General features: G+C 37.3%; 8 protein-coding genes across 8 annotated transcripts; 4 read left to right on the top strand and 4 right to left on the bottom strand.

Annotated features, from left to right (window-relative positions):
• Positions 1-397: 397 nt before the first annotated feature.
• Cbr-drr-2 lies at positions 398-1,410 on the top strand (the record flags this gene model as incomplete). The annotated part of the gene is made up of 5 exons (XM_002642212.1): positions 398-418; positions 463-546; positions 591-786; positions 983-1,222; positions 1,271-1,410. 5 exons carry the CDS (start codon positions 398-400, stop codon positions 1,408-1,410), a joined length of 681 nt encoding a protein of 226 aa, XP_002642258.1.
• Positions 979-1,191, bottom strand: CBG25995 (the record flags this gene model as incomplete). Its single annotated transcript, XM_045243778.1, has 1 exon — positions 979-1,191. The coding sequence occupies one exon, from the start codon at positions 1,189-1,191 to the stop codon at positions 979-981; it is 213 nt and encodes a 70-aa protein (XP_045100084.1).
• Positions 1,411-2,073: 663 nt separating the features above from the next.
• Cbr-acbp-5 lies at positions 2,074-3,787 on the top strand (the record flags this gene model as incomplete). Its single annotated transcript, XM_002642214.2, has 7 exons — positions 2,074-2,136; positions 2,184-2,281; positions 2,327-2,435; positions 2,600-2,858; positions 3,069-3,433; positions 3,477-3,594; positions 3,642-3,787. 7 exons carry the CDS (start codon positions 2,074-2,076, stop codon positions 3,785-3,787), a joined length of 1,158 nt encoding a protein of 385 aa, XP_002642260.2.
• An 8,974-nt stretch (positions 3,788-12,761) lies between these two features.
• On the bottom strand, positions 12,762-12,971 carry CBG25996 (the record flags this gene model as incomplete). The annotated part of the gene is made up of 2 exons (XM_045243777.1): positions 12,762-12,880; positions 12,920-12,971. The coding sequence occupies 2 exons, from the start codon at positions 12,969-12,971 to the stop codon at positions 12,762-12,764; spliced, it is 171 nt and encodes a 56-aa protein (XP_045100085.1).
• Positions 12,972-13,215: 244 nt separating this feature from the next.
• Positions 13,216-15,902, top strand: Cbr-arrd-17 (the record flags this gene model as incomplete). The annotated part of the gene is made up of 8 exons (XM_002642215.2): positions 13,216-13,387; positions 14,202-14,335; positions 14,381-14,551; positions 14,595-14,731; positions 14,781-15,033; positions 15,345-15,515; positions 15,566-15,708; positions 15,803-15,902. 8 exons carry the CDS (start codon positions 13,216-13,218, stop codon positions 15,900-15,902), a joined length of 1,281 nt encoding a protein of 426 aa, XP_002642261.2.
• Positions 15,903-16,529: 627 nt separating this feature from the next.
• CBG18250 lies at positions 16,530-16,940 on the top strand (the record flags this gene model as incomplete). Its single annotated transcript, XM_002642216.2, has 2 exons — positions 16,530-16,664; positions 16,713-16,940. The coding sequence occupies 2 exons, from the start codon at positions 16,530-16,532 to the stop codon at positions 16,938-16,940; spliced, it is 363 nt and encodes a 120-aa protein (XP_002642262.2).
• A 233-nt stretch (positions 16,941-17,173) lies between these two features.
• Cbr-taf-9 lies at positions 17,174-18,066 on the bottom strand (the record flags this gene model as incomplete). Its single annotated transcript, XM_002642217.1, has 3 exons — positions 17,174-17,300; positions 17,348-17,631; positions 17,923-18,066. 3 exons carry the CDS (start codon positions 18,064-18,066, stop codon positions 17,174-17,176), a joined length of 555 nt encoding a protein of 184 aa, XP_002642263.1.
• A 655-nt stretch (positions 18,067-18,721) lies between these two features.
• On the bottom strand, positions 18,722-19,728 carry Cbr-mlc-5 (the record flags this gene model as incomplete). Its single annotated transcript, XM_002642218.1, has 4 exons — positions 18,722-18,828; positions 19,160-19,266; positions 19,320-19,456; positions 19,651-19,728. 4 exons carry the CDS (start codon positions 19,726-19,728, stop codon positions 18,722-18,724), a joined length of 429 nt encoding a protein of 142 aa, XP_002642264.1.
• Positions 19,729-20,450: the final 722 nt, after the last annotated feature.

The raw sequence follows: 20,450 nt of genomic DNA, 5'->3' as shown, positions 1-20,450 counted from the left end.
TTTCATTTGGGTAATTGTTCGAATTTCCGCCATTCTATACAAAAAAAAAATGTCAAAAAAGGGCGGGAACTCCTTTTGTATCGATTGTTTGGCATTTTGCCAACTTTTTTGTGTCTGCGTCTCCAATTGCGAGCTATTCGTGTGTACCCCCTTCAGCACTGGCTCTCACGATGAGAGGGGTTCTACGCACAATTTTTTGTCTGCGTCTCTCACTAGCGGGTAGCCAGTGGCTAACACTCTACGGAAAATTGCGGATGTGAAATATTGAGAAAAGAATAGAAATTTTCAAATACTGAAAATTAGCAGAATTTTTCAGCATGTTTGAAAACGAGTTATCAGAATAAAATGTGAATAAAATTTCAGAAAAGTCTCACTTGGGGAAGTTTTTATACAAAGGATGGCCGATGAGATCTTCAAGGTTGGAAACATTCAAAACTAAAAAGCATAATCTATAATTTCCAGGCTTTCGTCGGTGGGCTCCCGTTTGACGCACTCGAAAGTGATATTGAAACATTGCTAGCTTTCTGCGAATTCACTCCCGAAGAGGTTGTTCTGAAGCTTTGAACTAAAACAACAACCTAGTTTTCTAGATTAAAACATTTGAAATCCATTTGGTGCATGATAGAGAAACTGGACAATGTAAAGGTTTCGGCTATGTTACATTCTCTACCGAGCAACAATTGAATACCGCTATCAGCAGTCTCAATGGAGCCGATTTCGAGAAGCGTAAGCTCAAAGTGAACCGTGCTCAACAACGCGATCGCAACGATCGTGGCGGACGAGGAGGTGAGATTCTCCTTTTTCATTTAGCGGCTGTTTGAGCCCATACAGGAAAACGTTTGGAATTCAAACGTTTTTTTCGAATTATTATCCGCATTTCGATACAATTTTGTTTCCCGGTCTCAAACGAATCAGAGCTTTTAGTTAACTCGATTTTACGAGCTCACGTTAAGTGGAAACTGTTAAAGTAAAATTCAATCAGGTGGACGTGGAGGCTTCGGTGGAGATCGTGGAGGCAGAGGAGGCCGTGGAGGTGGTGGAGGAGGATTCCATCGTGGAGGCGGTGGCCGTTTCAACGACGGAGAAGGACGTGGTGGATTCGGTGGTGGATTCGGAAGAGGTAATCGTGGAGGACATCGTCAACGCAAAGAGAGTGATGGTTTCGGAGGAAGTCAGCACGAGGACGGTCATCATCCACGTCAGCATCGTCAGTCCGAAGATGGTTTGCTAGAACTTAATTTTCCGTTTTTCCAAATGCCTTATATTCCAGACAGTGGTCCATCTGCTCCACCAGCTGAACGTCCACGTTTCAACTTCAAACCGCGTACCACTGATGCGGCTGAAATCGAAGCTCGCAAGAAGCAAGAGGAAGAAGAAACCAAAAGACGACAAGAAAAACTCTTCCAATAGAGTTACCATGAAAAGTCCCCAAAACAGACTGTAAACCAATAGAAATGCAATATACCCTCAAGTACATACCAATTGAGATTGCTTTTTTTCAAATTACAGCTCAATATTCAGCAATAGGGAATCATTTGTTATTTTATCCTTTCAAACTTGTCAACCACGGATCACATTGTAAGTTATTCCAATTTTAGCCGGTTGACAGGTATGATTTCAAAAAAAAAATCCACTAGTTTCGAAAAAAAAAAGTCAAAAACACTCCAACCCTCCTTGAATTTCTTTAACTCTCAGCGTTCCTGTCTCTTTTTTAAAGTTATTTTTTTTCTCTATCTCTTATCTTCATGATCACAAAATACCCCAGAAACCCATCCGCATGTTGTTCCGTTCGTTTTTTTCTCGTTATTCCTTGTTATACTATCATTTTTCTTCTCTATCAGAAACCGTCCTATCACGCCATCAATGTTTCATACCCATTTACTCTTATACTTGTTGTTCTGTTGTTTTTTACTAGATCCTTTAGCTATGAATATCCAAAGTTGTTTGAAAAATAATAAACTCGGAAATGTTTTAGTTGTATCTTGACGGTATGAACGGTTCGTAGTTCCTGATCTTTCTTCGAATAGAAAATTCGGTGTCTTTAAACTAGTTCTAAAGTATTTTTAGCGAACCATGTCCTCGCCAGCCGATCGAGTCAAAAACTTGCTCGCCGAAGCGATAAAACCAGAGAAACTGGTAAGAACAGGAGTCAGAGTTTGTATTCATATTAATTTTTAAAATAGAACGTCGTAGACGAAAGTGGAGGATGTGAAGGATTCAAGTTCCGAATTCTGATTATCGCTGAAGCTTTCGCAGGGAAAAGAACCCTTCAGAATCACCGGTTTGTACATCTGTAGATATTCAAAAAATGTTGTTCATTGTTCAGAATAGTTCAAGAAGCACTGGCTCCGATTATGAAGGAAACACATGCATTGACAATCTGCGCATACGCACCTGAAAAGTGGAATCAGATGACTACAGAGGATCGTGAAGTCGCCGGATGTCTAGACTTGGCCGAAGGGATTTAAATATCATCATCTAACTTTCTTTTTGTGTTACTTTCAATGTTCAATTTTCAGATAAATTATGATTTATTTTCTTCCATTTTTATCAAATATTTGGTTATTATTTACTTATAAATCCAGGACATATATTTCAGCATGGTCTCTCTGCTTCTTCCACACTGTCACTTTCAGGAAATTCAGGCAATATGTTCATTGCGTGGGCTGTTTCTGCATTTCAGAACAAAACAGCAGACGATGATGACGAAGAATACGTTGAATTCCCAATCGATGTACGATTGGAACAGAAATTCCATTCTGCGTCGGCACGATTAGTCGAGTTGCGATTCCAGCTCGATAAGAAGATTCTGCTGAAATTTTACGGATTATACAAACAAGCGACATCGGGGCCTGCAGGTGAGGTGAACTTTAGAAGCCCTACGAATTCCGAGAAAAACTTTTTTGGGGAAAATGGGCGGAGCCTAAATTGCACGTTTTTCCGCACAGTTTTCCTCATGATCGTATGCAAAATTGCAAAACGACTGTGCGGCAAAGCCGTGCGCAACTTGCAATTTAGGCTCCACCCACTTTTCCCGGAGGAGAGAATTATTTCAACCACAATTTCAGATCCGAAGGATGGACCGCACTGGTATGAAACGGAAGCGCGAGTGAAGTTCAACGAATGGCTTGGACATCGAAAAATGAATCGAGCGATTGCGATGGAAAAGTATTGTGAACTATTGCAAGAGATCGATGAGCAATGGAATCCGGATGTCGAGGGTCCCAAACAAACTTGGAACAAAGTTCCCAGTACTATGGAAACAATTGAGCCAGAAATGTTCGATGACGTTGTGGTGAAAACTCCGACTCGATTGGAAACTGAAGAGGAGAAGGAATGGTTTGCGGCGATGAGAGAGAATAATATTCAGGCAATGCAAAGGCTTCTTGATGCGAATCCCGAAATCATCGAAGCTAAGGATCAACATCTGGGGGTTAGTCGATACGTTATGATAAAGTTTATCATCAGTGTTTCAGATGACTGCGTTACTTTGGTCTACTGATCTTGGCTGTGAACGATCTTTCATGTGGCTTCTGGACGAAGGAGCTAATGTGCATGCTGTTGATGAATGCCTTCAGACACCACTTCATTTTGGTGATTGTTATAGATTTTCGTATTAGACGCAATTTCTAAAATTTCAGCCGCTCAATGTAGTCGTCCGTTCTTCGCCGAACTTCTTCTTCAGGCTGGAGCCAACGTGAATGCACTCGATTCGGACGGTCTGATTCCTGCCGAATGTTGCGTCGACGAGGAACTCAAACAGAAACTGACTCCGTGTCTCGATTAGCTCTCTTCTCCCTCTTAGTTCATGATTCTGAATGTGTAAATATCAAATTTCATTTTTCTCCATCCCCTTCCCTCTACCACCATCTCCCCTTCATTCATTTCTTTTTCATATCCTTCCCCTCTCAACTTTTACTTCTTTTTTTCTCCCTTTTCCACTTTTCGGACCAAACCAATGCTCTTCTCGTGTTACAAATCCGTTTCTCATAGATTTCCTAATTTCAGCCAACCAACTTATCCTGGTCCCCGTTTATTATATTTTCCGGCGAAACGTTTTATTTTCATGATCTTTAGTGAGTACTTCGAATATGAATTAATGTGATACTTTTTCTCCTTCTCACCCATTTTCTCTTCTCCCACTATGCACATAAATCGGCAGATGAAATTATAAATTCAAATTTTGTATAATCATCTCTCCTCATCCCACGCCGAGAGCCCTGAAACTTTCTTTTCTTTGTCATTCTGAAAAGAAAAAAAACGGAAGAAGATGACAACATGTATAAAATCAACAATATAATTCCGAATCGGCACGAATTCCGGAAATTCGCATCACAAATTCTCTTTTTCTTAGTCTTGACGTCATTTGTTCTGGAAGTTCGGAGAGAAGGAAGAAGAAATAGGATTCGATTAAAAGATGATGAGAAGTGATTAGTATTAAACTCAGTGCAGTAGTTATAGGTCAAATTTCGTTTCTAGAAAAGACTTGAGATCAGAAACAATGTTTTTGATTTTGGGGAATTTTTCACCTGCGTTTTTTTTGTTTTCGGCGAAAGTCAGAAATTTTTGGATTCTGAGATAGCGAATTTCTGGATTTTCGAATTCTGAGAAGGCGAAATTTTGGGTTTTTGGGATTCTGAAAATGCGTAGTTCGAGAATTTTCGGATTTTGAAAATGCGAAATCATGGAATTTCGGGATTGTGATAAGTAGAAATCCTAGAGTTTTTGAATTCAGAAAATGCGAAAATTCGAACTTTTTCGGATTCTGACAATGCGATATTTGGAATTTCTTGTATTCTGAAAATGAGAATTTCAAGAATTTTCGGATTTTGAAAAGTTCTGAAAACATAGATCCAGTAAAGTTACTAGACGAGACCTCAATAAATTAAAATTGACTTTATACTTATTTTTATTCTCCGAAAAATTACTTTTCAACCATTTATTTGGAAGAGAAACGCCAACGACGTCACCCAAATTAAAAATAACCATTGACCTCTATAAAAAACCACTCAGCACTTGATGAGCAACAAAAAAATGTACTAAAAAGAAATCACTAAAAATAGCAAACCAATAATTACACTTCAAGAATTTTTAACAAAAGACGACGATGAAGCTGAGAGTCTAGCCATCCGAAACTTTGTTATATCCTCTTCTTATGTTTCTTTTCCTCTTCTTCTTCGTCTCTATCCCACCCATCTGAATCCTTTTCTTTTCCATAAGCGGTCAGCAGAGGGAGCCAGAGCCACCACCGCGGGACCTTCTCCTCCCTTTCCCTCTTTGCTCTTCTCATTCATTTTCTTTTTCTATGCTACTTTTTGCTTATCGTGTTTTTTTTTCTTTTTCATTCTTTCTCTTTTTTCTACTCTTTACTCTCCTTTTTTGTCCTCAAAATCAGCTGTTGATCGATCATTAATGCCTTGAAATGGAATCATTCATTCCGAGGAACTTCTTCTCTTCGCTGAGCTTAGCTATCGAGTTACATAATACATTTTTAGCTTCTTTTTTCATGGATTGTCGATTCGAGAGCAAAGAAAAATGGAATAATTTATAAGTATGTCAGAACAAATCTCACACATAGTTCCCCGTTTTCATTCAATATTCCTTTGATAGCTTCTAGAGTATCCAGGGGGGGATAAATAAGTTTATCCCGTAGCCAGTCTCTATTATATTCCTAGTAAAACTTGTTATTGTTCGCCCGTTTTTGAGAAAAAAAATATAATGGGGTGAGAGGAATGATGGCTGAAATTGCGGGTCAATAAAAATCCTTGAGCATGCTGCATGAGAGACGAATGGATCTTGGCAGATGTTTTTTCTCTACGTTTTTGTCTAGATTTTTCAGTTGAGTTACTGTAGTAATCTAACTTTTTTTGTTGTTTCGAAATGTTTCTTTAAATCCGTAGAATTATCCCTAGTAAACATCTACAACGACAACTACAGTAACCTAAAAATATAGTCATTTTCAGGATTTATTTCCTCGTTTTTTACTGATTTTCGTCGACTTAAAAAAAAATTTCCCCGAAAATGTTGGAAAACTAAAATTTCTGAGAGTATTTTCGGAATTGAAAAATTCTAGAATTCCGAATTCTCAAAATTCAATTACTCCAGAATTTCGAATATTCGAAATCCAAAAATTTCAGAATTTCACATTTTCAGAAAAGTTCCATCATTTTGCTTTTTCAAAACTCAAGAATTCCATACATTTGCATTTTCGGAATTAAAAAAACTCTATAATTTCCCATTTTCAAAACTCAATAATTCCAAAAAATAGATTTTTCTGTGATGATATTTTTGAAGACTAAAGAGTTATCTTTAGAAGAAAGAAATCAAAATGTTTGTTTAAAAAACCGATTTCTCAGGTTTCAAGATTCCCGAAGCATTTGAAAAGTAAGAATTTGAGATTACTGTAGGTACATTAGCCTAAAATCTAATTGATGCATTTCCCCTGTAAATTTGCACTTCTTATGTAAAAAAGTTGTTTTTCTGGTCTACAAAATCCGAAATCTAAAAAGCTAGGCCACAAAATTTGTCTTCTTTTTAGTCCGAACGTTCGTTCATTCAGCCTTTTATACCGTACCTCTTTAGCTACAGTAATCCATCAGAACCCTCGTTTATTTGAAAATTCTATACACTACTATCGCAACAATTGCAGAAAAAAACTTCCAAATCTGGTTTTTCTCAACGAAAGAGCACACTTTCTAACAATTCTTGCTCTTCTCGCCGCAAACATTTTTGATTGACAATGCAAAGAAGAGAGTCGTCCGGATGGGAGATCCACAGAAATCAACCCAGGAGAAAAAAAGGATGGGCGGTGCGAAATGTCATTCGGACTTTTAGAAAAAAAAACGGGAAAAGATAAGAGATTCAGAGACGCATGCACACATTCGAACATCGTTTAGTTTCTTCTATCTCCCTCCTACTGACATGTTTTTATTGCTTTTCGGACCAACCCGCCCAACACAAACAGCCACCAGTTTCCGAAAATTTTTATTTGAACAGCTTTCTTCGAATTTTATGGGTTTTTTGGAAAATTGTTCATTGCGGTTGTGTCAAATCTTTTGCTTTAGAAAATATTTTAATGCTTTATTTTCTCATATCTGAAAATCCAGGACTGTTATTCTAACTCTCCCTTTATATTTCTAAAAACGAAACCCTAAAAAACAACAACTCCTCTTGCAAAATATACTCTTCTTTTTTTTCAAATTTTCATCTACTCTCTCACCATCATAGTGACAAAACGTATATTTACTCTCCTTTTCGTAATATTTTTTCTTTGGTTTTTTTCCCTTTTTTGAATAGCACGTTTTTCTAGGTTTTGAGCAGCATATGAAATATATTATTTTCAGTTTTTTAGCCGAATTTTATGTCTAGACATTAAGCTATTGAAAAACAATTAATATTATGAAGGTTCACTCAAATACTTCGAACCATCTCGAATTTCAATTTATGCAAATGTCAGAATTAGAAACATTTTAATGATGATAATTCAAATGAAATGAGATTCAAAAAAGAAGAAGAAGAAGGGGAAGATTTCTCTCTCATGGGAACAGTTGGTGTTATGGCTTGTTGGCTCTTTTTGCTCTCTCGTTTTCCTTCATTCAGATAGCCTCTGCCAAAAACCGATGGCTCAATTTTGATATGATCGATTCATCTCGTTGGGGCTCTTTTGTTTCTTTTTCTTTTGTTTTTCTTGTGGTTTTCGGATGAATTGGTTGCAATCGTTTTCTCTAATTACAATAATAATTCTTAATAGTGATGCAAATTCGATAATAAAATCCTTCTGATTCTGATAAATTGACATTCTAAAAAATTAATTGAATCAGATTATTTAACCATTCGGAAAATAATAATTGAGATCGTTCGGAAATATTTTTTCTCAACGAAATTTGCATAATAAAAAGTTTTTTCGATGTTTCATTAAAAATATTTTTTCTTGGCATCTGAAATTATTGCATTTCTATATTTTCCGATTTTTCTGAAAATTTCTTTTAAGACGTTCAGTTAAAAAAAGACCCACAAAATCCAAACACAGGATGACGCATAACTACGGGGCTAAAGTTTGTACTAGTATAAAATTTTAGTGAAACGTTGTACTGGGCAAAAATTTGGAGTGCAATAATTCTAACAATTCATCTGTAAACTGGGCAAATTTGAAATTGTTCGATCAGTTTTGAGCTGAGTTATCGCTTATCAAAGTTGCTTCATCTTAAAATCACAACGGCAAAATTACGCCGTTCATCTTTGGATAATCAAAACAACACCTAGACTTGAGGAATCGCAGCAAAATCTCCAGTAGCTTCGAATCAAACGTAAAATTATATTTCTATAGATTTTCGTGCTTTCAAAAGACTTATGTCTGAAGATATATCCGTTTTTATCAGTTTGAGTAATTGTGTGCCACCCTTTGAGCTTTTGTGATTCAATTTTAAAAGTTGACCTTCAAAAATATATGTCAAAGATTCTTTGAATAGCAATAGAGCTAATTCACATTTATTCTTTTTCTCAGCAGATTCTACATCACCCAACGTTTTTGAAGTTTGGTGTGGAATACTTTTCTTGGCTTCTGAAAATTTTAAATACCTATGTATGTTTTCCGTTCTGTCTGAAACTTCTTAATAGTAAGACGTCTAATTAGAATCCATGAAATCCAAATATGGAAATTGAGAAACATAGTTTCAAACGCTGGAATTTTCAATTTCCAATTTTGACTAATAGTAAAATTGGAAATACCGTATACACTCTAATAGAGAACCCTTTACTTGCACTTTGAGCTCAATTACCTCAATTTCTATAAGAGATATGAAAATTGTGTCAACTGATAAAATTTTGATGATATTATGAAAAACATTTCATCAGTTAACAAATTTCCGTTATCTCTCTCAGAAATTGAGATAATGCTTAAAGGACACGAAAGTCTACGGAGTTTTCTTGGAGCGAGAGTATGCATTCTGACGGAAAATCGTGCGATTGCGACCAATGCGCGCTACTTGACGAGCATTTATTTTTTTTTCAATATACACTAGATTTCTTCACTGTTTGGCAATTACTCCCGACTTTTTCTAGTTATTCGGCCATTCTAGGTTGTCGCCGCATGAAAACAGAAAAAAAAAACGAAATCGCACAAACGGGAATCGAACCCGCCACGCGCGACTGATTGACAAGCGCGTTCACCACTACACCACAGGGAGCTTGTCGTCTACTTCCTTGTTATTTTCTGACTGTACTGTGTCATTTATCAGAAAACTAGAATTTTGAACATTTTCATGTCTGGCCTCCTTTAAAGTTTATGGTATCTCAAAAACAATGCACTTTTTAAAGTTATGTTTTCTTTATTGCTTTCTTATTGAAATTAAAAAGCAGCTTTCGATTATGTTCATTTGATACAAGAATTTGATTTACCGTAACTTGGTGACGATTTCCCAATTTAACAGACGCCCCCACAGGTGCTCAAACATTGTTGTACAACATCTTCTCTATTTTATTTTCCCATTTCACAAAAATATCTTTTCTACCGATTTTGTCGTATTCCCTACACGTTTGCTTCTGATTCCTCAATTATCTTTCTCTCTTTGTAACCTAAACAACATCATCTGAAAAAAAGATGTGTTATCATAAATAACTAGAAGAATGACGTCTTCTTCTGTTCGTTCCTTCGAAATGAATTCACAAGAAACTTCCTCTCGAATCGAAAAGAAAGACAGACGCATTTCCTGTTTCCATTCTTTTTTGACGTCCTATTTTTTTGCTACTGCTCCAGAACCCCGCGGATTTTCTGAAGGCGTCGAAGCGAAAAAATAAAAGCAAAACGTTTCAAGATTATGGGGCGGAGTCTTCCTCCATCTTCTTCTTCGAATAATTCATCGCCTAACCACGCAACACCCATTCATTCTTCCAAGAAAAAATCCTTGCGCACCCGAAATGGTCCCATCTCGCCCCATCTTTTTGGTTTCGGCTTTTATTGGTTTTCATCACGAACGCAATCCATCCTTTCGAATGGCAGCTCTGCAGACCGGAATTTCGACTAGCGAAGCTAGAAAAATTCCAGACTACGGTCGGCAATTTTTTCGGTCTTTAAAATAATATTTTAAAGACCGAAAAAATTGTATTATATTATGGTTATACTCCTTTCTGAATGTTAGAACACATTTCTTCAAAAATATGAGACAGATTTGATAAATTACTAGAAATATAACTTATATAAGCTCAAAAACAACATCAAGCAGTTGCTAATTGTAAAAGAGAAACCGCCAGCTTTGAGTTCAATTATCTCGATTACTGTTGGAGATATCAAAAAGTGCTCAAATGACAAAATTTTTACCATAATATCACCAATATTTTATTAGTTGACAAAATTTTGATATATTTTACAGGAATCGAGATAATTAAGCTGAAAGTTGACTGTTGGAGTGAGCTTCTATCAGAGGAAATACGGTAAGACCCACAACAACCCAACAAGAACAATTTCTTCCACAAAGTCTGAAAACGCAAAATAATAGTTTTTTTAATTCCGATAACAGAAAAATGTCATTCAGAAAAGGTTTTTATGAACATGGTTATCTAGTTGAACCTTTTGAACAAAGCTTCCGAGAGATACTGTTTTTTGGATACAAATCTGTAGGTTTATGTATTTAGAAAGCGGTTTTTCGTTTCCAGTTATTCATCTCAGAAGTTTCCTGAAACCAGATAAATGATAGCTCAAAAAAAGTTTCCACAGTAAGTTGTTTTGAGACTCCTGATAGCACTACTTAGTTTCTTAAAATACTCTAAACTTTGAGCCAATTTATCTCGGTTTCTGTGAAATATATCAAAAAAAGTGTCAATAGACAAAATGATTTTGATAGTATGATAAACATTTTGTCAGTTGACCGCTTTTTGATACCTTCCAGAAAAACAGAGATATATGAGTTCAAAGCTGACGGTTTAGGCTGCGTTCTATTAGAGGTTTACGATATTTGGTGCCGCCGTCTAGAGTTAAGAACGTCTGTGGTTTGGAAAACGTCGGACTTCAAGAAAAGGGGAATCTTACAGCTTAAATCATAAGATCGGTATTTACTAGCGTGCCGCATAGTTACTTCTAAACATCGAAATCCAATATTCTGAAACCTCACTCTTCCATCTACAACCCCACCATCGTCTTCCGGACACTTACCATTTGTAATGATTAGTGAGAAAAGTGAAAAAAGCATGACGATGGCATTAGACTATTGAAAAAAAGGCAGAGAGAACTAATCCGGACAAGAAGAAATTGTTTCTTTCTTGCGGTTTTTCCAACCAATTTCTTTTTTCTCCCTTTCGGCCTTTCCTTTCCTTCTTTCCTCTCATTTTTCGGTTTCATCTCCGTCGTCTTCTTCGGCGTCTTCTTCTTCTTCTTCTGGCCGCTTCCGAATACATTTCAATTCAATTCCTTCGTCGTCCATTCCGTCGCTCGTCTCGTTTCGTTTTCTTCCATCTTTTAGTGCGGAGCAGTAAAGAATTGTTTAGTGTTAGGCGGTCTTCTGACATTTCACATCGTTGTCGTGTAATTCCGTTTTTTTGCTTCATTTATGAGTTGTTTTGGAAGGAAAAGGATCCCTAATGAGGTACGGTAGATGAGAATGATGTTCAGAGGCAGCTACATGTTTTTGGAGTCTGAAAAGGCTGGAACCTTTTTTCCAGTTTCGAATTTTTGAAATCCTTCTTTTGAAGGTTCTGAAAACCTATTCAAATCTTCATATTGGCTTTAATTATCTTCCAACAAAACAACTCGTTGAATTTCTAGATACCAAAAAATCTTATGAAGCAGAAATGGCAACATTCAAAGGTTTTGAAATTTTGAATTTTCTAGGAAACTTTTCAAAACATATTCGGATACGTTAAGGTTCGATCTCCATAGAGTTTAAAACCTTGAAAACACTCACCATAAACGCCACTCCTAACTTTTAACTTTGAGCCCATATATCTCGGTTTCTGTAATAGATATCAAAAAGTGGTAAACTAAGAAAATATTTTTAATATTAAGATTAAAATTTTATCAGTTGGCTACTTTTTGATATCTTTCAAAGCGACCGAGATAGTTATTGTCAAAGTTAAGAGGTCGGTGTAGCTCAGCCGGTAATCGCCTACCAGTTAACTTATTTCGCTTACTATTAGAGATATTTAAAAGTGGTCAACTGATAAAATGTTTATCATGATAATGTTCATCATAATATCATTGACATTTTCTTAGTTGACTACTTTTAATATCTCTTGAAGCGACCGAGATAAATATGTTCAAAACTAAACGGCAGGTAGCCGATCGCGTAGCTCAGCCGGCAATCTCCTCCTCAACTTTGACCCGATTTATCTCGGTTACTGTTGGAGATATTTAGAAGTTGTCATCTGATAAAATGTTTATCATAATATCATCAATGTTTTATCAGTTGACCAGTTTTCAATATCTCTTGAAGCGACCGAGATCAATATGATCAAAGTTAAGAGGTCGGTAGCCGACCGCTTACCTCATCTCCGATCTTCAAGTTTGACCCGATTTATCTCGGTAATTGTTGGAGATATCAAAAAGTTGTTAACTGATAAAATGTTTATCATAATATCACTAATATTTTATCAGTTTACCACTTTTTGATATATTTCACAGGAACCGAGATAAATTAGCTGACGATGGGACCATGAAAACAGAAACTAGAAAAATATATCAATTCAGCAATTCTATATCCTTTTTTCTAAACCACTCGTTTCTTTTTTTTCCTGCATTTTTACCGACTCCGGACCTCTTTCTTTTTCCTCAATTACCCTCCACAATTTTCTGCACTCATGCACATTTCGTTCCGCAAAATTGCACATAAAAAAAGGGCAGATTTCCCTTTTTCGATATCTTTCAAATCATACTTCGAGAAGTTTCGAGAACCTAAAATTTTGATTTACTATACCAAAACCCACCAATTACCTTGTTTTCCTTCTTCTTCTTCTTTTCCTCCATTTTTCTGCTCTCGAATCATGCCAATTTTCAATGCAAATGTCACTTGGTTTCACCGTTGTTAGTACACAACACCCAAATTGAGCCAATTATGCTTCCGTTTTGCTCTTATTCTCCCAACTTTTTACTCAATCTCCCTTTCTCTCCGTTTTCTTGTTTTGTTCCCTTTTCAATTCTAAATCTGTTTTTTTTCTTTTTCAGATAAATAGGAACGGCGACAAGTATGAGATAAATTGACAACGAGAAGTAACCGAGGAAATCAAAAGATGGTTCAGTTAGATCGATTCGAAATAGTTTTCAATAATCCCGAGGAAACATATTTCGCCGGTCAGGAAATTTCGGGAAAAGTGATCATTGAGAATAAGGAGCCGAAAAAAGTGAACGAGATTCTTTTGGAGTTGAAAGGACGTGCCAGAACTTATTGGACCAAGCATTCAGGTTAGTTTTTACTTCATTTTTGAACAGCCTCTAATGAGTCCGCTCCACGCCACTTTGAAACTGCGACACTTCGAAGCCAGTCATTTCGAAACCTGTCACTTTTAAACTGTGAAAAAACAGGCCAAAAGATGAATTTTGGACTACAAAAACAAAGTTAGGGTTTCCAAATTTGCTTTATCTGATAGAACACACTCGAAATTCCGAAAAAAAAACCAAAATGTAGTTTTTTTTCAAAAATGTTTTTTTATTTTCTTGAGTTTCAGAATGTGTTCTATCAGAAATAGCATATTTGAAAACCCTTAAATGGTTTTTGTTGTCTGAAATGCATTCTTTCGTCTATTTTTCACGGTTTCGAAATGACTGGTTTCGAAGTGTCGCAGTTTCGAAGTGACGCGGAACCAATGAGTCACCCTCTTACCGTATTTTTCGAACTCTCAAACGTTTTTGAAACTTGAAACTCGCTTTTTTTACGAATCACTTCCCAATTTCACCCGTCAGTAGCCGGCCCGCTTTTGCTCAGTTGGCGTTCAGCCGCCCATCGTCCGTTCAGGATTACAGATACGTTACTGATAAAAATTCGAAATACGTATTGTTAGAATTTGATTTCTTAGTTACACTGACAGTAATCTCAAAAAGTCATATTCAAAAAGAGTACACGAATCGGGGAAAAAATTTCAGACGAAGATTTTCTTCTGATGAGAATGGGGGCTAAACAATTCTGTTATCATGTAGCGGTCAAACTAAAAATAACGAGATTTTCAGAAAATTCTCGATGGATCTTTAAAAGTCAGCAATACTGATAAACTTTTTTCAGGAAAATCTCGAAAACACTGCTCACACTCGGAACCGTATTTCTTGGAACAATTCAACACTGGATACACTCACAAGTTCACCGTTGTCAAGGACGGAAAAGAGAAAGAACGAGTTCTTCCAGCTGGCATTCATCAGGTTTGTATTTTAAAAGATGGGAAAAAACCCTGAAACACTTTTCAGGTTCCTTTCTCCTACACTCTTCCGAAATCCCTCCCATCTTCATTCGAAGGAGAGTTCGGACACATTCGATACACCTGTAAAGCCATCTGTGAGAGACCGTGGGACTTTGATATTGTCACTCGAAAAGCGTTTACTGTAGTTGGAATTGAAGATATCAACTCGGACTCGAAGGTTTATTTTCAAATTTCTGATCTTTCCAAAAATTTTGTTCCAGCTAAACGAACCAATCACATGCATTGAATCCAACCATGCTGTAACATTCTGTTGCCGTTCGACTGGAAGTGTAACTGGTGAAATTCGAATACCAAAGTGTGGATTCACTCCTGGAGAGAAGATTGATGTCAGCTACAAGTCAGTTCTTGATCATCAATCATTTCTTCTTCGTTCTTTTATTTTTCAGAGTGATCAATTTGAGTTCTAAAACACGGAACACGGCACTTCGATTCGTTCAACAAGCCACCTACAAAGCGAAAACATTCGCAGGTCATGAGCACATCAAAACTGTGGTTCGAGTGATTTCGAAAATTGATAAAGGAGAAGTACCAGGGGGAACAACAACTGAATGGCAGGATGAGTCAATTACCATTCCTTCGTTACCTCCGAAATTGGGAAAATGCAAGATTCTGTCCGTCAATTATGCGGTAGAATTGGAGGTTTGTGACTTTATTGGAACGATGGATCTCAAATTTTTCAAAATGGACGGAGCCTGGTCGTATTTAAAACCATTTTGAAGGCCAAATCATAAGCAATTGTTATATCTAATTTTTGTTGAGTTTCGATCAAAGCTGACTGAGTTACGGTATTCCTTCTGATATTATTTGTGTGGGATTGAAAGCTACGGAAGATTAGGGATATAACTTTTGAGGTCCTGTTTGTTTTCCATCATATATTTACAGGGGCCCATTTGTTAGAGGGACCCTTCTAATACAGGTTTTCCGGTATCCAAATATTTCAATTTTTCCAGATCGACCAAACCCTAACCGTTCCTTGCCCAATTGTGATCGGCTCAATTCCCCAACTCTCCCAGTTGTTAATTCATTCGAAACAGTCCGTTCAAAGTTCTGGAAACGGATCACTTCCGAAAAGTTCCATCAAGGACATCCCACCGAAATGGGATAGTGAGAGTTGTGTGCAGGTAGGATTACGGTAGATTAAAACAAAAAAAATCTAAACTAGAAATTTTAGGTGACAATAACAGATGAAAGTGGCCAGCTAGTAGAGGAACTTGGAAACGAGATGGAAGCCTTACTATCGGCTCGAAAACGAGTTCGAATGCCATCATCCATTCTCAGCGAGCTGTACCCGACAATGCCCAGCCCGTATTACAAGTAAGACAGTTATTCATTCATTCTTCTGGTACAAAAATGGAAGCTGTGAAAGAGAGATCAGAATAATATAATTCTTCAACTTTGAAACTTCCAGAGAATCGTTCTTTGGCAGCAGTGACATATCAGAGGAAAAGGAGCAAGCGCAGTTCGGAGAGATCAATTTCGCACCAAAATATCCGTTTTATACCGATTGATTATCACGTTTCCTTCGTTTTTATCATCCCGTACCGAGTTTTTCGAGTTGGGCAGCTCTAATAAACGAATTGCTTTTGATTTGATCTGGTTTATTTATTAACCTGGCATCGCGGAAGGGAACCTCTATTTGAAATTTGGCACCGAGCCAAGTTTGGTCGCTAGCTGAGTAGCGACCCAATACTGCTCAAGACATTAAACATTCTAGAACTTTCAATTCGAAAAAGGTCATAGTCTAATCAGACTAATCAGACAATGACTCATTTCCTCGCAACTTGAAAAACTACCGATCTTCGAAATACAGTGTACTTGTTTTTCTGATTCTCTTCTGCAATACTGAAAATCACAAACAAGAGAACCTCAAAAAACTTCGTTATCATTCATTTTTCCTAATCACCTGAGCCCAGTATCGTTTCTCTGCGTCTCCAAGGAGTACACACTATCTCTTCCTTCATGCGTCAATTGTAAACGGTCATAAGGTTTTTGGTGCTTGTTGTTTTGCATCTTTAGGCAACGTCTATTTCAATTTTAAGTCTATAAATAGAGGTCAAACGAGACACTAGAATTCCAAGGCACTTTTGTTTCAAGCTTTGAGTTTTTTTTTTAAATTTTAGTGTGAAAATTTCAGAATGAAGCAGTCTTTGGCAATTTTGGCATTCCTACTTTTAGCTTTTAGCAGTTTTGGAGAGTCCAAGAAACCAAAGGCCCAGAAAGTAGTACAAAAAGTTGTGTACGTTCAGAAAGTCCCAGCTGCTCCAAAACCGGTAAGAAGTACAGTAATCCAAAAGTCAAAAAACAAAAAAAATTTTCAGCTGACTGAATACGAATTGTGTAAGCAAGAATGCAGAATTCAACGCGATGCGCAATCAACCGCCGATCGTGTTGAGCAATTGAAGCAGGAGTTGGAAGAAGCTGAGCAATTGTTGAATGATCATGTTAAGAACGTCGACGCACCACAAATCGCACCGGAAAGAGCCGAAGCTGCCGGTCAGGTTCCAGTTGTTAGAAAAGGTTTTAATGCAACATCGATTCGTAAATAAAGGAGTAAAACTATTTGTAGCCAGCAGATTCGATCACTTGAAAATGGCTGCTAACAAGATTGTTGAGTCGACGAGTGAGCTTAAGAATGCAGTGACAGGAGGAAGAAATGAGGAATAATTTATAACGTTCTAACTAAAAGAATAAAATAAATTTATAAAAATTCTGACTTGTTTCTTTAGAGATCATTTAATGAATAGATTAGAGGAGACGGGCTAAAAATTTGGGATATTAATCATGAATCGAAATCATCATCAGGAGCTCTTCGCTTGAGCATATTCTGGACTTGCTCGGGCCTCAAGACTGATGACTGTGGTGGCTCGATGATGCGTGGGGTGTGAGCAACTTGCTGCGTTTCCATTCTGAATATAAAATTTGAAATTTCTGATGCTTAATCTAAAAAACTCACTGCTGACTATTATCGTCTGCTTTGTATACAAAGTTTTGTTGTAGTTGACAGAATCGATCGTTCGGTAGTTTCAATCCATAGTTGTGTCGTATTTGCGGAAGTGGTTGCTGATTTTTGTCGTTGGCCATTTGTAGAATTTTTTCTCTGTCGGGAGCGTTCGATGAGAGAACGCCGAGCATATCGGCTGCCGTTTGCACGTCTTCTGAATCGATTTTCTGTTTATCGGCGTGTCTTGAGAGTCCACTGGAAACTTGAAGAATCTTCGATGTGACTGCGTATTGAACCTAGAAAACTGATTTAATTAGGTCATCTGAACTCATCATCATCATTCTTATAATAAATAAATGAAGTTGCGTCTCTTTGTTTCTCTCTCTCTCTCTCTCTCGTTCTCTCTCTCTCTCTGTCAGTTTGTCCGCGAATTTTGAAAAGCTTGAAAATTAAATAGAAATTGACGTGACATTAAAAAAAGAGTGAGTCGCGAAGCAACGAAAAAAAGGTCAAACGCCGAAGGCGCACCAGCCAGCTGTTTGAAGCGCCGGAGACGCGGTGAACAGGCTGGTTACTCTGAAACTCACATCCATTAGCATTGAAACAACGCGTGGGTCAAACTCCTCGACTCCACATTCACCGAGTAAACTCATAATTGCCATAGCTTCTTTACTGAATGTGTCTGGTCCACCTGTTGATAGTTCTGCGTCTTTTTCTCCCGGTTCTGCCATCTCCCTGAAATTCACTGTTGAAGTATTACTCTAGTCTGATGGCGATGACCGAAAAGATAGTTTAAAGGCGCATCGTCGATCCAGCAGCGAAAAAGCCAAGTTTTTTGAATAAGTGCATGCGCCTTTAATACGGTACCTTACAATTAGATTATTTTGCCTGTTTTTAAAAAAAAATCAACAAAAGAGTAATGTGGATCAGACGAAAATTGAATAGTTTCGAGCTACAACATTGAAGGCGCATGCACTTTTAAAAAAATTTAGCTCTTTCGCTTCTGGACAGAGGAGATCCTGGTTCCCCGAAATTCAAACTATATTTTTGGTCACAACGCGCACTAGGGGAATAATAGTAATTGGATTGACTTTCCGACTTTCACAGGTACGATGGATGTGTAGACAATCAATAGCTCAACAATAAAATCAATAAACATCATTTTTCATTGATTTATTTCGAAGAGTACAAAGTTTGTGTTAAAGGTTTTCTACTGACAATAAATGGAGGCTTCTCTGGTTGTTATGCTTTTGTAAACGGGGAGAATTGTAAGGAAAAAATCAGCGAGAAAACATGAAAAAGACGGAAGCAATTAAAAGAGATACCATGAATAAATAGGAATAATTTTGGGATGCATTATGATACATAATAGAAGAGTCAAGCCAATTACGAGTTCATAACAGCGCGGACAAAATCAGAAATATTCACATTTCCATGGGAATCGTTGTGCCCGGCGAGCAATTGATCGACATCTTCGTCCGAAAGACGCTCTCCTGGAAACACGATTTTCAGTTGACATATTTTTACGTCATCATTACTAATAACATTCACCAGATTCTGTATGTGCGTATGTATGTAGCGCACCTTATCACCCATTACAAGTTAACCGATTAAGCTGAAACCTGGACAGATAGATCATAATTGTGTCTTAGTTGATGCCCGAACTTTTGGTTTTTCGAAATTTTGTTTTTGAAGTTTTCTGGAGACGTTCCTTGGTTTCACCTCAGTAAATGATGGTGGAGGGCGACCGGAGGCCAGGAGGTTTAGCCCCGAAGGGGCCTTAACCGACTGGTTTGAAACATTTGAAAAATGTGAAAAACCTACCGAGTGTTGTGAGGAGATGACGAAGCTCGGCCACATTGATCATTCCATTTCCTTCTTTATCAAAGTGCGATAATCCTTCAACGAACTCTTCTACAGTGTGCTTCTCGCTAAAAAATGGAATGATTCAATTTTCTGACTTTTGTTTGTAGGAGATACTTACCGATTCTTGGAAACAGATTGGAAAATTGGAACAAAGTCCTCGAACGACAAACGAGCCTCTTTATCGAAGGATCCGACACATCGGTGGATTTCAGCCTCGGTTGGGTTTTGACCCAAAGCACGGAGAACATCGCCGACCTTGAATTAAAATGTTTTATCAAGTAGTTTTGGAAAACAGTTAATTTACGAACTCGACAATGGCTTCCGCTCATATATGGTTATTAATAAAATGTTTTTCAAACACATAACATACATATCTCAAATGTTTTAAAAAAATTTTGAAAACACAATTTTTTTGCCTTGAAAAGCCCAAAAACAAAGTTAAAAATTACCTGCTGAACTGAAATTCGCTCATCGCCCTTGCTATCGAAATAAGCGAAAACTTCACGACAGTCTGCCAAATCGTCCATGTTGCACAACTGAAAATATATGAAAATTGATCGATTCGCAATGGGAACTTGTGATAAAAGAGAATGAGTCAGAAGAAAAAGATAGAGAGCGTGCGAGAAAGAGAGATGCCATGATCCTGGAATTATCAAAAACCGACAGCGTAGGCGAAAATTGTTTCCAAAACCATGAGTGCTTTGGGCAAAAAAACCTTAATGGATGTGAGCCTTACAAAAAAAACGAAAAATTTTCACACTTTGTTGTTACCTACGCCTATGAACAGAATGACGATCGATTCCCAAGTTTATTTGAATAGTAGACACACGAGCGAGACGCGAAACAACCAAAACGGGCTGTTTTCCGCCCGCTTTCCGCGATGACTGTCCTCATCTGTTCCTGGGGATTGTTATGAGAGAGTGTGAAAACTGATGAGACGTAGACAGTTAGTGGGGACACCCGATAGGAAAACGAAGAATCTTGTCATTGTCTTGTTATCCGGAATTCCTTGAAGACTCTCTCTTCGATTCATTATCGAGATACCTATAGGTTGTGTAGGGTATACAAAACATCGATTCTACAGAGATAATATGTCGGATATGAGGTCTAGTGAGAAATAGTTCTAGAAATGGGTCTCATGGACAAAAAGCAGAAGGGAAAATTGGAAAAAAAAAGTTTTTGATAAAAATACTGTTTTCGTGTCGACACCCTTAGCCGTCGGTGAATGTTCCTTCAGAAATTACTGTAG

Source organism: Caenorhabditis briggsae (genome assembly GCF_000004555.2).
Source record: "Caenorhabditis briggsae complete genome, chrIII, whole genome shotgun sequence".
In the NCBI taxonomy this organism is placed as follows: Eukaryota; Metazoa; Nematoda; class Chromadorea; order Rhabditida; family Rhabditidae; genus Caenorhabditis; species Caenorhabditis briggsae.
Note: the sequence above shows the minus strand (reverse complement) of the source record. Positions and strands in the feature narration are given on the sequence as shown.